We start from the raw sequence: 17,606 nt of genomic DNA, 5'->3' as shown, positions 1-17,606 counted from the left end.
CCATGTGAGGCACTTTTTATTATGGATGGATGCGCTTTATTTAACTTCTTTTGGACTGATGCACGCAACATCTGCTGAGTGCCATGAAACAGCTTGAAAGATCAAAGACAATTTTTAATATAACTCCGACTGGATTCGTCTGAAAGAAGAAAGTCATATACACCTAGGATGCCTTGAGGGTGAGTAATTTGTGGGCTAATTTTCATTTTTGGGTGAACTAACCCTTTAATAGTGCTTGAGGCACATTTGTTCATTAACTTTTTTAAGCTGCATAGCTTGTCACTGTAGCAGTGAAATGACTTCTCTAGGCAGAGAAGCCACCCTAACAAGCCCATGTACTGCATAAACCTATTTTATTTTTAAATAAAAATAGAAAGCATGAGAGAAAATATTCGTTTCACTGCAAATGTAAATATTTGTTCCTATTATTTTACATTTACATTTTTCTGCTTAATTCCTGAGTTATTTACGACAGTGTTGCTACTGTCCCCCAGTCAGTTCAAAACTTTGCTTTTTGTGAAGCCCTTCAAAGAATTTTCTAGAATCTGGTGATAAAACTGGCAAATTTTGATAATTTGTTTAACTGAACAGATTAATAATTCAATTGTTGCTTTTAAAAATATCCAGATGAAAAACATCCAAAAGTTTAGACTTGTGTTTGGTTATTGATGGATTCTGAAAAATATCAAATAGTAATAGTGTAACACATATTTGTCCAGTCTGCAGTTTTTTAATTTAGTTATACCGGTCAAAAATGAATTAAAACTTCAAGTTTTATTTAATGAAATATGAAGCATTTGCATTAAAAAAAGCATGGAGGCTTAAATTATAGAAATGTACCACTCCACACATCTTCTTATTTAGGTTTGCCATCAAAAAAGCCATTTAATTTTGTCAGTTTATGACAAATGAGACTTTAGCTGAGAGATTAATCTTCGACTTAATACCAGTTTAATTGGAGGGTATTTCCAGCCACTTTGGGCTTCTCCATCTGCCGACAAAGCTAGCTTACTGCGTTGGTGATGACGATTATGAAAACTGATAGCAATGATTTAATTTTTGAATTTCAAATCCTTAGCAATTGTGACAAAAAGTAACTAGTAACTAGCCATTTTTTTTGGATGGTAACTAATATTATTACTTAAATTGGTTACACTTTATTTTAAGATATCCTTGTTACAGTGTAATTGTACATTTGAGTACTGAGTAATACTAATTAGCTACATGTACTTACTATATGGTTAGGGTTAGGATTAGGTTTTGCCTTAGGGTTACTTGCATGTAATTATGCATAATTTATTATAGTTCTTACGGCTCCTCTGTTGTTCTTGAGCTCTCCGTGGCAGCTGAGGATCCGCGAGCTGTCGATCAGCAGATCTCTCTGACCGCTTTCCACATACAGCAAGCGCTCTTTATAGTAACGGCACTCCGACTCGCCCGTCTGAGTGTTAATATCCGCCACGATGCTCTGGATCATGTTCATCTAAAGAGCAGTACAGAAACAAGACCACATACACAATGAGGACTTCATTGGGCTCCAGGATGCATTTGGCAAATAACTTGTACAGTAGTAGTATAAGATGATATTTGACCCTGGAGCACAAAAGCAGTCATAAGTAGCACAGGTACATTTTTAGCAATAGCCAACAATACATTGTATGGGTCAAAATGATAAATTTCTCTTTTATGCCAAAAATCATTAGGATATTAAATAAAGATCATGTTCCATGAATATATTTTGTACATTTCCTACCGTAAATATATCAAAACTTAATTTTTGATTAGTAATATGCATTGCTAAGAACTTCATTTGGACAACTTTAAAGGTGATTTTCTCAATATTTTGATTTTTTTTGCACCCTCAGCTTCCAGATTTTAAAATAGTTGTATCTCGGCCAAATATTGTCCTATCCTCACAAAAAATGGACCATTTTGGGTTTTGTGGTCCAGGGTGAGATATTGTCTTGTGGCTCACAGCATGATGGAGGTGCTGGCGGTCAGGGTGGTCGTTCGGCGTGTGTTTGACCATCTCTCGCAGCAGCAGCGGGTATTTGACCAGGCGACTGCGTGGGATGTCCAGGAAGCTCCAGAGGTCCAGTTTGCGGCTGAAGGGCGACTCCAGACAGCGCTGGAGGAAGTCGTGCACCCGATGGTCCTGCTTCTTATGGTCCAGCAGTGCTTTGGCTGCCACCTGGTTACTGCAGTAACTGTTGTAGGTTTCAAGACAAGGGAGCTACAACCAGAAAGAGACGCAATCAGTGTCCAGTCCTGCTCTTGGAGGACTGCTGACTTGTCTGGCTAATGTTCTACAGTGATATTACAAAGATATCTTTTATCTTAATTCGTCTTTCTAAGAGGAAGGAAAGTCGGTCACATTTTTTATTAGGTGGCCTTAACTACTATGTACTTACATCAAAAAATAAGTACAATGTACTTATAAGGGATGGGTCAACAGTGTAATTATAAATGTAATAACAAATTAATTACAGATTTAATTACATACAGGTATTGTTAAAATATAATTACAATGTAAAAACATGTATGTACACAATAAGTGCATTGTATCACACCATACATTTTTTGAATTTGATTACGTAATAATCCAGATTACATGTAATCAGTTACTACCCAGCTCTGCTTGTCAGGACCAATGTATTTGTAATTTTCGGTTTAATGCGTTCAGTGTAGTCTGTCGGTGTGGACACAGAGTAAGTATCCTGTAGCTGTTGAGTTGTACACTCATTATAGTAGTGCATTATGGCATATCCAGTATGGTTTCTGTCACGGTGCATGCGGGGAGATGAAGCGAGGACTCAATTGCAGGAGAAATGGTTATTTATTTTAATAAATATAAATTAAACCAAAACAAACTCAAACCACCCCGAGGGGGAAAAACAGACAGGCAGGCCTAAAGCTGCACCACATCCTTCGGGGGCGCTGCAGCCTCTTCGGCCACCTCTAGGGGTGGCGAGGCGGACCCATTCTTCCTCTTCCCCCTCCTCCGTTTCCGAGAGTGTGGCACTGCAGCTTCATCTGCCGCCTCCGGGGGCGCTGCAACCTCTTCGGCCACCACCGGGAGCGCTGCAGCTTCATCGGCCGCTTCTGGGGGCGCTTCACCCTCGTCGGCCACCTCTGGGGGCGCTGCAACCTCTTCGGCCACTACTGGGGGCGCGGCAGCTTCGTCGGCCACCTTCGGGGGCGCTTCAGCCTTGTCGGCCATCACAGGAGGCGCTGTAGCCCCTTAGCTGAAGAACGTGCCACGAACTCCACAAACCTCTCAAAGGATACATGCTTGCATCCTAGCATGCTCCAGGGGCTAATGGGCTCATCAAGGGCATAATTTAATAAGTCCTTCAGCGCAGAGTCATTATAGCCCAGCCCCTCTGCCGCATTCCTGAACTCCACGGCAAACTCCCTCAGCTCGGTCCCTCGTTGACGGAGGGAGCTCAGGGTCTCCAGCTGGAGCATGCGCTGGTAGAGGGGGCTGGAGAGAGTAGAGACCGGTAGGCGGTGTGAGCCCATTCTCCGCTGAGTCCCCATGTTGGCTGATCCGTTCTGTCACGGTGCGTGCGGGGAGATGAAGCGAGGACTGACAATAGACAGGAGAGAGCACATGGCAACAGACAAACACAACACAAGCCATGTGCTCACAGAACACAGTCATCTGGTGGCCCTCCTGGGCACACCCGCTGAAGACTGTGACAGTTTCGCTACAAATGGTTTTCGCCTCAAATATTGCACTATGCGATTTCAGACAGCCAATGATCCAAAAAGGAGATTTCATCCAAATGCATTGGCAGGTGAGACACCCCCAAACACAACTTCTCAAATCTGAACAGATTTTTAAACACTAAGCATCATACACCTTCCATACATGGTTCCAGAGAAAAACTGGGCATCAAACACTGAGCAACTGAGGACTTGCTACCAGACACTACAAGACTTGCACACAAAACATGCTCCTCATTTCTAGGAGGCACAAATATCAGCATCTGAAATCGTGTCATCTCTGTTCATCAGATGGAGGGAACTTCACACAGATGAATATATAGCACGGCAGTGAGAGGATCTTACCCAGTCTACTAGAATATGGCCCACGTGATCAGTCGAACCGTCCGGCTTTCTGGCCTCTCGGAGTCGACTCAGCAAATCTACAGGATCACAGAGAAACAGCTGTCTTTTGTCACCACTTCAATGTGTGATGCAACCTATGATGCCGACAAAGCATTGGTCTATAATAAATGTTTTCATATTTCAATCAAAATACTGTTTTTAGTAATTCAGAGAAAGGAGACAGTCTCTATATGAGGTAATTCATGTGAACTGGTCTACATTTATGCATTTAGCGGATGCACTAATACAAAATGACACACAATAAAGGAGCATGAGCAATTATTCACAGAGCCAATAATATCTGCAGTGTATAATGCCACATTTATTAGACAGCTAGATTAGGAGACAAGCTAGAACAGATGAGATGCAATTGCATTGGTTTAGGGTTATGTAGTGTAGGGGTGTGCGATATTGACAAATAATAAGATCTAAGACTTTATCGATAACGATAATTAGACAATATTTTGCTGAGTGTGTTATTGTACTGGTATTTTAAACTGACTCCTAAAGTTTTTGATATTCTTAATATTCTATGTGCTGGTCAGTTTAGACTGATAGAAATTAATCTTTTTCAATAAGTTTAAATAGATTTTTACCTTTTATGGGCATTTTTACCTTTATAAAGAAATTTTTTCCTAAAAGTGTGCATTATCTTTTGAGTCAAATTCTTACATTTAATCAGTGAATTAGAATAATAAGACATTTGGGCTGTTAAGCAAATGAAATCAGTATCAACAAAATTCATTTTTGCAATGCAGAGGAAACACAGAAGCTATGTCTGAAGTGGCATTTAGATGTGTTTACACACTGTTTAATGCATTAACATTAAAACGTTGAACACTGATATTTGAAATTATATGAATAATAAAAAGATACTTTAAATGTGAAATTAAAACCACCAGTAGGTGGCAGCAAGTCACTGTTAATAAGTGAGTCACTCACTGCGACTGAACCGAATCATTTAAACGGTTGATTCATTCAGGAACGAAACACCGTCATACAGTGCTGTGCTGTGTTTGAAATTACTTTTGTTGGCGAAATAGAGGAAAAACAGGAAATATGGTGTCTAAAACGCAAGTCTCTTAATTAACTTCTTGTTTATTGAATATTGAATCAATATCACATTTGTAATCATGGTATTTTTTGGAGAAATAACAGCACTCTTCGTGTGAAATTGATTAACTACAGGTGCATCTCAATAAATTAGAATGTCGTGGAAAAGTTTTTGAGCTGAATTACTGAAATAAATGAACTTTTCCACGACATTCTAATTTATTGAGATGCACCTGTATATGAAGTGGTATAAATATATACATTTTCTGCCCCCATGTCTTGAATTTGTGATCATTCTGAATGCATTTTGACTGAATCATGCAGTGAAAGAACGCACTCTAGTCTAGACTTCACGTGATGCATGCGTGCGCTCTGTAGATGTGTTTTGAATGGTTTTTGCAAAATACTCGATAATGTCAAATCGCACATCGTTGAAACAACAATTACGATATTATCGCGGACGATATACAGGCTATATCGAACACCCCTAGCACTGGTTAAAGTTGTGATGGTTTCAGCAGTCTGGCTTATTTCACCAGAGAGGAACAGAGAGGGTGAAGGTTTTGGAAAGCAACTTTATGCCTCGTGGTGAAGAAACAACAGGGTACTGATCTGATTTAGTTGCTCTGGCATGTGTTTATTGTGATCTTCTGTGCTCTCATCTCATAATAAAATCAACTTGTCATACTTAAACTAAAAACCAATATTCCATCTTCATTTGCTTAAGCAGTCGAGCGGTATCATGACTGGCTTACAGTACAATTTACATTTCTTTGTGTTCTGATCTGATGCTGTCGTGTCTAGTGGTCGACCGATATGGGTTTTTTGACAGCCGATGCCGATGCCGATATCTTGGAAAGCAGGGTGGCCGATGGCCGATATAAAGCCGACATAATTTTATTTATTTTCAGTTATATTTAAGAAATTTGAAATCATTTGAAATGGATTAAAATAATTGTGTAAAATAAACATACTTGTACTTTAGAAGCCAATGCATTTTAAATTTTTTCAAATAAAGCCAAGGTAACACTCATTTTACATACAACACACAGTGAAAATGACACGAATATGACAGTGGGCAAATGCATAAAGCGCAGCATCATTTGAAATCACTAGTTTAAAGTTTGTCGATCGTGCATCTCCAGTGAAGCAGAACTCTCCTTCTGTCAGCATTCAATTCACACGGACCGACCGTCACGCAGAGCACATGTGATCATGCAGGATATAAATGCACACTTCACAAGATCTCAACTAGATTCGACTAAGTCTGCAAGGTTTGTGAAATTAAATGTTCATTAGTCATTAAAAGATTTAAATGATATAAATGCGTATTTGCTGAATGCTGACGGCAAATGAGAAAGTATTATAATGTTTGCCTTTCTATTACTAATAATATTAAAGCAATCGTTATAATACTTTTTTGAATACATTTTAATTCCTTTGTTTAACAGTTCTATCTGATTATTAGATAGACTTCTATCCGTATTAGACAGAACTGAACGACGACAGCGAACAAGAGGGAGAATGTGAGCACTGCGTGCGCTCAGGCGCTGCCGTTTTCAGCGCCGTCAAAATAAAAGTCCCGCCTCGAACACATCGGCCAAACAAAAAAACTTATCGGCCAATGCCAATATTTGAAAAATGCCAAATATCGGCCGATATATCGGTCGACCACTAGTCGTGTCCCATTGGATTAACAGATACTTGTAGTGGGACATGTGTCACACAGATGAGAAGACACTGACTTCACGCTCACCTTCATGCAGTGGAATGAGGGAATCCAGCGTGCCAAAGATCTGATTGAGTTCATGCTCGGTCATAATGGACAGCTTCAGCATGGGGTCACGATACGCCTGAGATGAGATCACACATCAGACACTCCAACCTACTCAAGCAGAACTATACGGAACCGTTTAGAAATCTGACTGGAAAACATGATAGGAATTAGAACAGAATGTAGAAACAGACAGCACATGAAATCATATGCTGGAACTTGCTGACTATGCTAATTATTATTTAAATAAAGAAACGTAAAATAAATAAATAAGTATTTAGGATAATAGTTGAAATAAAATTTAAAGTGCAATACGACTGACATGTTGTCCGTTTCAAAGTGGTTCAGTTCACAGTAAACACCGACTTAAAGGTTTTCCCCCAAAACAAACATATAAAGTTTAATGTGACAGCAAATAATTTTTTTTGCAATTAATTTTTCAAGATTCATTTGTAATGAGCCGAAAAACATGCACGTCACACCTCTGTTTATCAATTTGCACTGGCTACCAGTAGCTGCTCGCATAAAACATCTCTTCCATCTTTATTTGACCTTCTAACTCTAGCACTCTCTATTCTAATTCTATTCTTTATGAAAAAAAAAAATTGCCCCTTTTAGACTTGCACTCTACTCATTTACTAACTTCATTTACAAATAACTTTTTGTATTCTATCTATTTGTTTTCTTTTTATTTATTATACAATTAACAAAAAGCAAAAAAAGGCCTCTAACACTAGCTTGCTCTATTCTTTTTCTATTCTATCTGTTTTCTTTTTATTATATAATTAAAAAACCCTTGCTACGTGTACTGTGTTAAGCTAACTGAGACTTGTTATAGCGCTTGCATATCATTGCTCTTTTGTTGATTTTGATTGCTTCTATTGTCCTCATCTGTAAGTCGCTTTGGATAAAAGCGTCTGCTAAATGACTAAATGTAATGTAATGTAAACGTAAAATAGAAGTATTATAATTATCAAATGTATTCATTCTGGTGGATTTACGAGCCGGGCTAAAACCAGGACTCGAAGGTTTTCCTGCTGGGAAGAACAGAGTGTACCTTCTTGGCCAGCTTCAAGTCCTCAATCAGGTCCTGTTCTCCCTGAGACAGCTCAAAGATGGCCTGACGAACAGATGACAGGAAAGAAAGAGTAGCTTTAAAAATCACATAGGATGCATCTCGCAGACATACCGTAAATAGCATTTACCCATCTATAAGTTTATAGTTTATGGATGCATTACTCTGTGGTAGTTTGTCCAAGTCAAAAGTCTATCTATCCCCGTACGACTATATGATATTTGTGGTGCACAGGATAAATTATGCACCAAAGATAAACACAGATTTTAGATTTCAGCTGAATATGAGACTGGCCTGACCACAAGTTTTCATTTTCCATTTAATTTCTGAAGGCCCACTGAGCAGTCAGAGTGTGTTTGGACGGTGGTGAAGTCACCTCTTGTCTCTTGATCTCTGTGGAGGACAGCATATGTCCCAGGCCCAGGTCGAAAGTCTCGCTCCACAGCTTGCTGTCGCGGCGTTTGGTGATGGCTGGTGCGATCTGCTTGGCCCACGGCCGCGGAGCCATGATCTCCGGCCTGCAGTCGCTGCGGAAGCTAATGGAGCGCTGAGGAGAAAAACTGTTCAATCAACTCCTCCATTTAAGAAAACAATCACTGACTTCATATGACAGGCTAAGCTCTCTGATGAACACTAAGCTGTGCCTAAAAACTAAAACTAGTACGGCAAACTTTGACAAGCTCAAATCTCAACAGTATCAAAGCTGTATTTAACACGGGTTACTGGAGCAGATCCTGCGGTCGGGCTGTACCTGCAGCGTCTGTCCGATGCGTTTGAGCGGAGCAGCTTTGACTGGAGGGATGAGACTCGCCAGAGACGTCACTCGAGACAGAGGCTTCACACGCTTGCTGCTGGGCTCCTGAAGATCACAAACACACACACCAGGTGAACACAAACACCTGCAGCTCGCTTGAGGCTTCAGAGAAAATCTCCCTGCGGCATAATGTGATGCATACGCAACTAAGACTGTGATTAAAATCTTTCTGGAAGTCTTTGTCTTACAGTCATAGATGTCTCTGATTCAATAGTTGCCTCTAGCTATGGAAACTCTTGATTTACGATCCTTCTCGAGTGGTCCAATGGATGTTGCATGCATTGTAAAATGATTTTGTCATAGAACAATTTCAGTTTCCTATCTAGTCCTTCAATGTTCATGTACCTTGTACTTTGCACTAGCTATGACCCTGCTGAGCTGACATATTCCATAAATATCGATAACCAAAATTTGTTGTGGGCCGTGACGCAAACTGGTGGTTTTGGAATACCATTACATAGAGGGTAATCAATCGCTTGTAAAACAAGGTTGTAAAACAATTACATTTGTCAAGCAACCTGATTAACAATATTTGGACCACTCAAAATGAAACGACCCCTATAACAAATATTTTCTATGTGATTCTTGTCGTGCATAAATTTGGAAATGTATAACTGTGTGAATAAAAAGGTCTCAAAATGTGTAGTTTTAGTCCGGTGTCCATTTCTTACAATCTCAGCTCTTACAACACTAACAAGACCAGACAATTATCAAGATTCAGGACTGAAATGAGGCTGCGCATGCAAAACATGAAGACAAGCACACCGTTATCATATCAAAGCTTTCTTCAGTGTCTGTTCACTGTCTGTTCATCTGCACAATCAGCAGGGAGCCTTCTCATATCTGTGTAGGACAGTCATGCTGGAGTCTGGAGTGCACACACACACACACACACACCCACTTGCACACACACTAACACACACATGCACACACGAACACACACATGCACACACGAACACACACACACACACACACACACACACACACACACACTCATAGCCAAAAAAATTAAATGAAATGATAAATAAATAAATGAGAACCTTGAGAATGAAAGGTGTTTCATGTGCAAAATAAAAATTTAAAAAAACATAAAATATATGTATGATTTTGCTGTCAGATGTGGCCAAAGAAAGTTTCTGCCAGATCTATCAACAGACATTTCTGTCCCTAAACTATAATTAACTAAACCCATATAGACACTTGTAGGTCTCATGCTAGGTTTTATAAACTAATATGTGAAAAAAGCAGCCTGAATGTATTCAGTACACAACCAAACTGCAGAAGCTGTGAGTTGCAGATGTGGACGAACTCCTCTGACTCTCTGAGGTTTGCTAATATGATTCTGCCTTATTTGACCAGATGCATAATTGTAGATATGGCTACTGGCCAAATGTTCATCCCTGCACTATAATAGGATTGCTCGATATTTGATTATGTAGGTCTGAATGTGCCTCCCAGACATGTGGCCTGATTTGTACGGGATCAATGGATATGTATCATGCTTCGTTGAGGAATTTCGCTGGTGCATAAAACTGCTTCAAACTACAACCGAATCCTTTGAGATGTTTAGAAAAAGACATCGGGATTAATAAGAACATGAGAAGACTCATTTATTTAAAGGGGTCATATAATGCTACATGCACTTTTTTAATTATACTTTATCTATATTTATCTTCTTTATTTAAAAAAAAAAAACACTAGCTTTCTATTTTTTCTATTCTATCTACTTGTTTTTCTTTGTGCGTGTGTATATATGTGTGTGTATAATATATATTATATATATATATATATACAGTATATACATATATATATATATATTACTGCGTTAGGCTAATCGAGTCTTGTCATTTGCACTTATACATTGTTGCTCTTTTGTTAGTTTTGACTGCTTTTATTGTCTTATTGTCATATTGTCTTGTATTGGATAAAAGCGTCTGCTAAATGACTAAATGTAAAAGTAAATGTAAATGTAAATATAAAGCAGCATTAACTGAACTGTGCTAAGAGAAGCAGTTAACCAGTCAGTAAGTTTTACTAAGTGCATCTTCAGTCTGGCTTTCTGGAAGTGCACATAAAGCAGTAACAGTTCTCAGCTTCAGATGTGATTCAGGTTGTGATAACCAGCGGTTCAGTGAGCAAACGAGTCATCTGCAGTGATTCAGTGAATGATTCAGAGCAAAGACTCCAATTCAGTCTGATTCACCAATCATTCAATAATAAAAGTAGGGCTGTCAAACTATTAATCGCGATTAATCGCATCCAAAATAAACGTTTTTGTTTGCATAATATATGTGTGTGTACTGTGTATATTTATTATGTATACACACACATGCATGGATATATTTTGAAAATATCTACATGTCTATATTTATATAATTGAAATGTAATATACAAATATAACATATTTTTCTTAAATATATACATGCATGTGTGTGAAATTATATATACATAATAAATATACACAGTACACACACAGATATTATGTAAACAAGTATTTTGGATGTGATTAATCGCGATTAATCATTTGACAGCACTAAAAAAGCATACACAAACTGAGTGATCTGTTAACAAAAAGGACAGTGCATTGTGCTGTATATGCTTTTGCATGTGAAGTCAGCATGGCAACAAAATTTATTATTATTTATCATCATCATAGTATGTGCCTAAAAAGCATAGCACTTCATACACTATGACTTTTTTTTGTCCAGTCAACTAGATTATATCAGCTCTTCGGGCCACTATAGTGGTTTAAACACACTTTGAATAAAAAGCTGCCTTCACACTAAAATCAGAGTCTGTTTAACTCAAAAAACCAAACTACAAACAACAGGACAGAAAGATAAAAACATCAGTAGTAGTAGTAGCCTAGGAGTTTCTCAGCCTCACAGCAGCCATGCATCTGGACACACAACACAGCAAAAACATTAGCAGTCTGTGAAGAAATGATGCAGAAAAACCCAGCGCTGACCTCCAGATGCACAAACCACATCAGAAGCAGCCAAACACCACAAACATCTGCTAAACTTCACCACACTGAAGCATGTGATGAAACCCGACCAAACCTGACTTCTGCTTCTCAAGGAATAAAGTAAGTCACACAAGTCACTATTCAAACATTCAAGCTCCTTCATCCAGTCAATGTGCAGATGTGACTATAAATACACTGATTTCAGGAGTTTACACAAGTCAGGCACAAGTCAGTTTTTTAACAATGTATGTGTGACAATACACCACAGCAGTATTCAAAATAACTCACATAAAGCTCTACATGTAAACAAATAGCCTACACACATTTAGAAGCCACAACAGTGCAAAGCAGCAAACTAGCCTACTGGCTACATTTTAGTATAAAAATTTAAAAATGAAATAATACTGAATAAAAATGCTTGCTCACGAGTAATGTACGTATTCATCATTATTCTGGTCAGTAGTAGTAATGAGAATGATAACTAGTGTTATTCCGTCAGCTGTGTTCACCAGCTCTGTCGGTCTCACCTGCGACTCGTCCCCGCGGCCGCTCGCGCGTTTGATCAGCAGGTAAAGGGGGTAATCCTTCGCCACCATCCTGATCCTGATCCTGACGCTCCTGACGCGAGGCGACACACGCGCTGCTCTGAGGACTACAGCAGACAGAGAGACAGCAAGAGATCTGCGTCTGCTCGCGGGGGCGGAGAGTAGGCTGGGAGCTGAACATAAACTACTGCCGAGGAGCTCCGTGAACGAACGGGATTTATATTCGCCTTAGTTAACGCGAACTGAAAATAATTAGATACATGTGCGTTTCCTCAGCATATAGGCCTGTTATTTGAAGTTCACGTCAAGTCAACTTTAATACAGATTTGTATTTCTTCAGAGGAAAAAACAGTGCTAGCAGGCAATAAAATAGTATTAAAGGTTACGTAACTGCTGTATAAACCGCTAAGACTTCTATTTATAAACCATGTAACTCAGATATTTGATGAAGTCCAATTATAATGCAGTTCAAATATTACAGCTGTTCTTGAGTCTTCTTGGCTGTTTTATTTTTAAGGCTGTCAAACTGGGGGCCACAGTGAAGTGTTGGGGGTCCTGGGAAAGTTGAGAGAAAAACTCACACTCTTAAAAATAAAGGTTCTTTATTGGCATCGATGGTTCTATTAAGAACCTTGAACATCCATGGAACCTTTCAAATGCAGAAAAGGTTATTTTACAGTCAAAAAAGTTTCTTTAGATTTTTAAAATGTTCTTCACAATGGTTCTTTTAGGAACTGTTCACTGAAAGGTTCTCTTGTGGAACCAAAAATGGTTCTTCTATGGCATCGCTGCAAAAAGGAACCTTTATTTTTAAGTGTAGTAAAAAGAATATAATACAAACAAATAAATAGAACCATAAAACTAAATAAATAAAAAAGAATAAAGCACATACAAATTTAAATAAATAATAAATCTAACAGTACAGTACTATAGTGAGTAGAATGAAAGAAATTTAGTAGAAACATAATATTAAAAAGAAAAATATATATAAATAAAATAAGGACATTTAATAAATAAAAATAAGAGTAAGACAGCTAAATTAAATAATAAAAATTAAATTAAACTAAATAAGATTAAACAAAATAAATAATAAAAAACAAAATCAATCAGTCAATCAAAGATTAAAAGTTATAATTAAAAACAGACTTAAATAATACATCTAACAAAACAGTATAAGTGGGAAAATTCATGTAATGGAAAAGAGGCTAAATATTTTCCAAATAATATTTTACACATTTATAATTATTAATTTTTCACAGAATAAATTGGGTCTTTACACACAAAGATATATCTGATTTTGGTCACACTTTATTTTAAGGCCCAATTCTCACTATTAACAAACCATTAACTATGACTTTTTCTTCAATAAACTCCTAATTTGCTGCTTATTAATAGTTAGTAAGGTAGTTGTTAGGTTTAGGTATTGGGTAGGATTAGGGATGTAGAATATGGTCATGCACAATATATGCTTTATAAGTACTAATAAACAGCCAATATGTTAATATAGGCATGCTAACAAGCAACTACACTCTTAAAAATAAAGGTTCTTTATTGGCATCAATGGTTCCACAAAGAACCTTTAACGTCCCTGGAACCTTTTCATTCCACAAAAGGTTCTTTACAGTGGAAAAAGGTTCTTTAGATTATTAAAATGTTCTTCAAAAATGGTTCTTTTAGGAACTGCTCACTGAATGGTTCTTTGGGGAACCAAAACTGGTTCTTCTATGGCATCGCTGTGAAAACACCCTTTTGGATCCTTTATTTTTAAGAGTGTATAAGTCACAATTGGTCCCTATACTTAAAGTGTTACCCTGATTTTTTTAATTTTCAGGATGTGGGTCCCTCATATGTGGATGATTATATACATTTAGTGGTCTGTGGGATCTACAGGTTTTTAAACCCGTTTCGGTGCACTCTAAAAAATGCTGGGTTAAATACAACCCAGTGCTGGGTAAAATAGGGACAAACCCAGCAATTGGGTTGTTTTGACCCAGCGGTTGGGTTACTACCCAGAAGGTTGGGTTAAACATTTAACGCAACCGCTGGGTCAAAACAGCCCAATTGCTGGGTTTGTCCCTATTTTACCCAGCGCTGGGTTGTATTTAACCCAGCATTTTTTAAGAGTGTGAGCAGCAGCAGGAAACACGGTCCAGTTTGAGGGGTTTTGCTCAGTCCCGGCCGAGCGGTTCCTGTGATTGTGCTGCTATCAGGTGTGGGGAAGTGACCGCTCAGATGAACGCCAGCCAAAACACTGACGGTAAACAGTCGCCTTTGACGTTCACTCACCGAGGTGCCACTCAAATAACCCCAAACCGCTCCTGAGTGCTGCTGGTGACCCGCAGCTTCTGACCTCTGTCACCTACAGTTTTCACACACGCTTCTGTGGCCACAACAGTCATTAATGACGTGACCCAGTTCTCGCAGACCTCAGACAAAACCACGGGCTGAGGGTTTAATATTTTAGTACTTTTAATCCTGAGATGAGTCTTATTAAAATTATTCAGTACTTAAAGGAAATGGCTAAAGCATGCTGACAGGAAAAGAAGGTTCATAAATGCATTTTGCAATCATCCTTCTGACTGTCATTGCATTGAAAAGATTCTGTGAAATCACATATCAGTCATTTCCTGCAGCAACAATCATCTGTTGTTCATACTTGTTGATGTTGGATTTCAACATGAGAGAATAGGTGTTATTAAAGGGACAGTTCATGTCGTTCCAAACCTGGGCGAGTTTCTATGTTCTGTGGAACACAAAAGATATTCTGTAGAATGTTAGTACACTAAGATGTGTCTTCACCACTCTGGTTCAAACAGCCTTGACTGGCATCTGAAGCATCTGACAATGAGATGACTTTCACTGTACCCTTGTCTTGTATATCACTAATTTGATTAGTGGGGAAGTTGTGGCCTAATGGTTAGAGAGTCGGACTCGTAACCCAAAGGTTGCGGGTTCGAGTCTTGTAATTTTTATTGAAAGTATCACAACAAATTGGAAAAAAACAAAAGTTTCAAACCAAGTATTATCCAGTTAATTTTGACAGCAGATTTTAGTTTAGTTTTAGTCGGATGCACTTAGTATTGCAGTTTCAACGGAGAATGACTGTAGCATTGTTTTTCAAATTAACAAGCATGTTAACTTAGTACGTTTCTTAAATATATCTGCAAACATATTATTGTATTTTTATGCTTTAGTAGAGTCAAAAACTTACAACAACTTAAACGCTACAGTCAGAAAAATGAAAGGGAAGTTACACACTTCAGGTATACATTTTGACATTGTGTAATTCTATTTATTAAACGTGTAGAATAATTTCCAAAACATTACATATAGCATTATAAATGTTGCGTTCAGGCGTTCATGATCTAAAAAATAAACATACTAGTATAACTTTTAAAATGGAGTGAACACGGAGCAGTTTTTCCGTGAGCGGGAATGGAAAACCCGGAGTGGATGCCGAGCGGAGTGATTAACAGAACCCGTAGAGTAGAGAGAAGAAGTGCTTTCAATCCACTCCAGGCTTTGCTCACATCCCCCTCAGCAGGCTGAATACACCTCCTCTTTTCTAATTAAAATTAAGACATTTATTACACTATTTGAGAAATGTAATCCTATTAACAGCCTTAAAATTATGAAAAGTGAATATAAGACATTAAGGACAGACAGGAACCCTGCAATTGACGGAAAAAATCCGTCGTGGACTCGCTCCAGTTAACGGAAATCCATCGTAGCGACGGAGAACTTTAATCCATGAACTATCTCTTATTACTTTTCTTTTCGCCCAAATAATGGAAATATGCAGCGGACCAACCTGCGCCACGTGGCTAAACTAGCATGCTAACGTCAGCATGTCTAAGACGCTAGAACTCTCTAAAACTAAAGCAAGCCAAAAATAAAGAACATATCTCTTATTACAAATAAAAATGATCGATACTGGTGGAAAAACAAATATCCTCCTACCTTTACCAGCCGTTGAAAAGGTAAGACGTCCCTCTATCAAAACCAATCGAAGAAAAACTTTGCAGGGGGTCACGCAGGTGTGCAGAGAGTCAAATATCGTTGCGCACGTGTAGTCTGACGCGTCTTGCTCTTGCTCTTGCTCTTCTTCTTCTTCTTCTTCTTTGGGGTTTCATGGCAGTTGGCGTCGCACTATACTGCCACCCTCTGGATGTAAGAATTTTTTACTTAACATAAATGGTTTGTGTTTAGACAACGCGTTAGGATTTTGTACAGTTAAGTTGCGACATAATTACGTGGACCTTTATAGAAAAAAAAACATTTCAAGTCAACAAAGACAATTATTATAAGTAAACTGAATATAAATATATTATGTAAAGTGCACAACCTTCCTTGTTCATTTTTTTGAGTGAAACAATTTTGGATCCCATTGACTTCCATAGTATTTTTATTATCTGAAACAGTTAACAACATTCCTCAAATATCTTCTTCCTTTATGTGTTCCACACAACAAAGAAAGCCATGCAGGTATGGAACGACATGAAGGTGTGTAAATGATTGAAAATGAATTTCCATTTTTGGGTGAACAGGTTAAAAGGTTCGAATTGACGTGCTGTGGTTTCGACAGAGAATGTGTTAGGTATTCAGTGCTAAACTAAAGGAGCCCTTTTTAGTAGATCTGATTTCATTCAGAAATGAGAAGGACTGTTACACTCAGAACTGCTCAGATTCATGATGAAACTCAAACACAAAAGCTTTACTGAGCTTAATTTGCAATGCTGACTTAAATGTGGCCAAAAGTAAGATTTTGTAGCAGGTTTTATGTAGGGATCACTTTTATGGTGCATTAAAATGCTAAGTAGGCAGCTCACCAGGGTTTGTCTTCATTGAAGACAAGAAAAAGCACAAACCACAGTTATTTAATTGCTAATCAGTAATAATCTAATCACAAAAGCAGAAAAAAATCAATGAGTCTAACTGACAAAGTGATCAAATCTTAGCCAAATCTTATGTAGATAGACACCATGCCATTTCTCACAAAAAAAGTAATGTAATCAAGTGTGCTATTAGTATTCATCTTTTAAATGAACAAAAATAAATACATTTAACTTTCATTCGTTTTACTACTGATACTTTCAGTCTATTGCACTATAGTTGTGTTTATTCTTTTGATATAGAGAAGCCTATGAAATGTATGTATATATATATATATATATATATATATATATATATATATATATGTAAAAAAAAAATTACAATTAAAATGAAAACTAAAATTATAAAAATACAAACTATATTTTATATAT

The 17,606-nt window shown here is 37.8% G+C and overlaps 2 protein-coding genes across 3 annotated transcripts in view; both read right to left on the bottom strand.

The window, feature by feature from the left end:
• The window catches only part of LOC107662933 (LIM and cysteine-rich domains protein 1-like), a 360,255-nt gene that overhangs the window by 214,542 nt on the left and 128,107 nt on the right, over positions 1-17,606 (bottom strand). The gene's annotated exons all lie outside the window — the stretch shown is intronic.
• The window catches only part of LOC107662928 (rho guanine nucleotide exchange factor 3-like), a 47,542-nt gene continuing 31,184 nt past the window's right edge, over positions 1,249-17,606 (bottom strand). The window contains exons 1-8 of one of the 2 annotated variants that reach the window (XM_016453069.1): positions 12,325-12,648; positions 8,767-8,874; positions 8,392-8,562; positions 7,998-8,060; positions 6,923-7,019; positions 4,075-4,151; positions 1,976-2,233; positions 1,249-1,483 (exon numbers count right to left, since the gene is read on the bottom strand). In XM_016453069.1, the coding sequence (XP_016308555.1) occupies positions 1,286-1,483; positions 1,976-2,233; positions 4,075-4,151; positions 6,923-7,019; positions 7,998-8,060; positions 8,392-8,562; positions 8,767-8,874; positions 12,325-12,393 (1,041 nt within the window). In that variant the 5' untranslated portion in view covers positions 12,394-12,648 and the 3' untranslated portion in view covers positions 1,249-1,285. Of the gene's footprint in view, positions 1,484-1,975; positions 2,234-4,074; positions 4,152-6,922; positions 7,020-7,997; positions 8,061-8,391; positions 8,563-8,766; positions 8,875-12,324; positions 12,649-17,606 lie in introns of those variants that run through there. The other variant, XM_016453068.1, reaches the window with a different exon arrangement.

The sequence above is a fragment of the Sinocyclocheilus anshuiensis genome, unplaced genomic scaffold (assembly GCF_001515605.1).
Source record: "Sinocyclocheilus anshuiensis isolate Anshui unplaced genomic scaffold, SAMN03320099.WGS_v1.1 scaffold1571, whole genome shotgun sequence".
NCBI lineage: Eukaryota > Metazoa > Chordata > Actinopteri > Cypriniformes > Cyprinidae > Sinocyclocheilus > Sinocyclocheilus anshuiensis.
The sequence above is the reverse complement of the archived record's forward strand: the minus strand, read 5'-3'. Positions and strand labels throughout refer to the sequence as shown.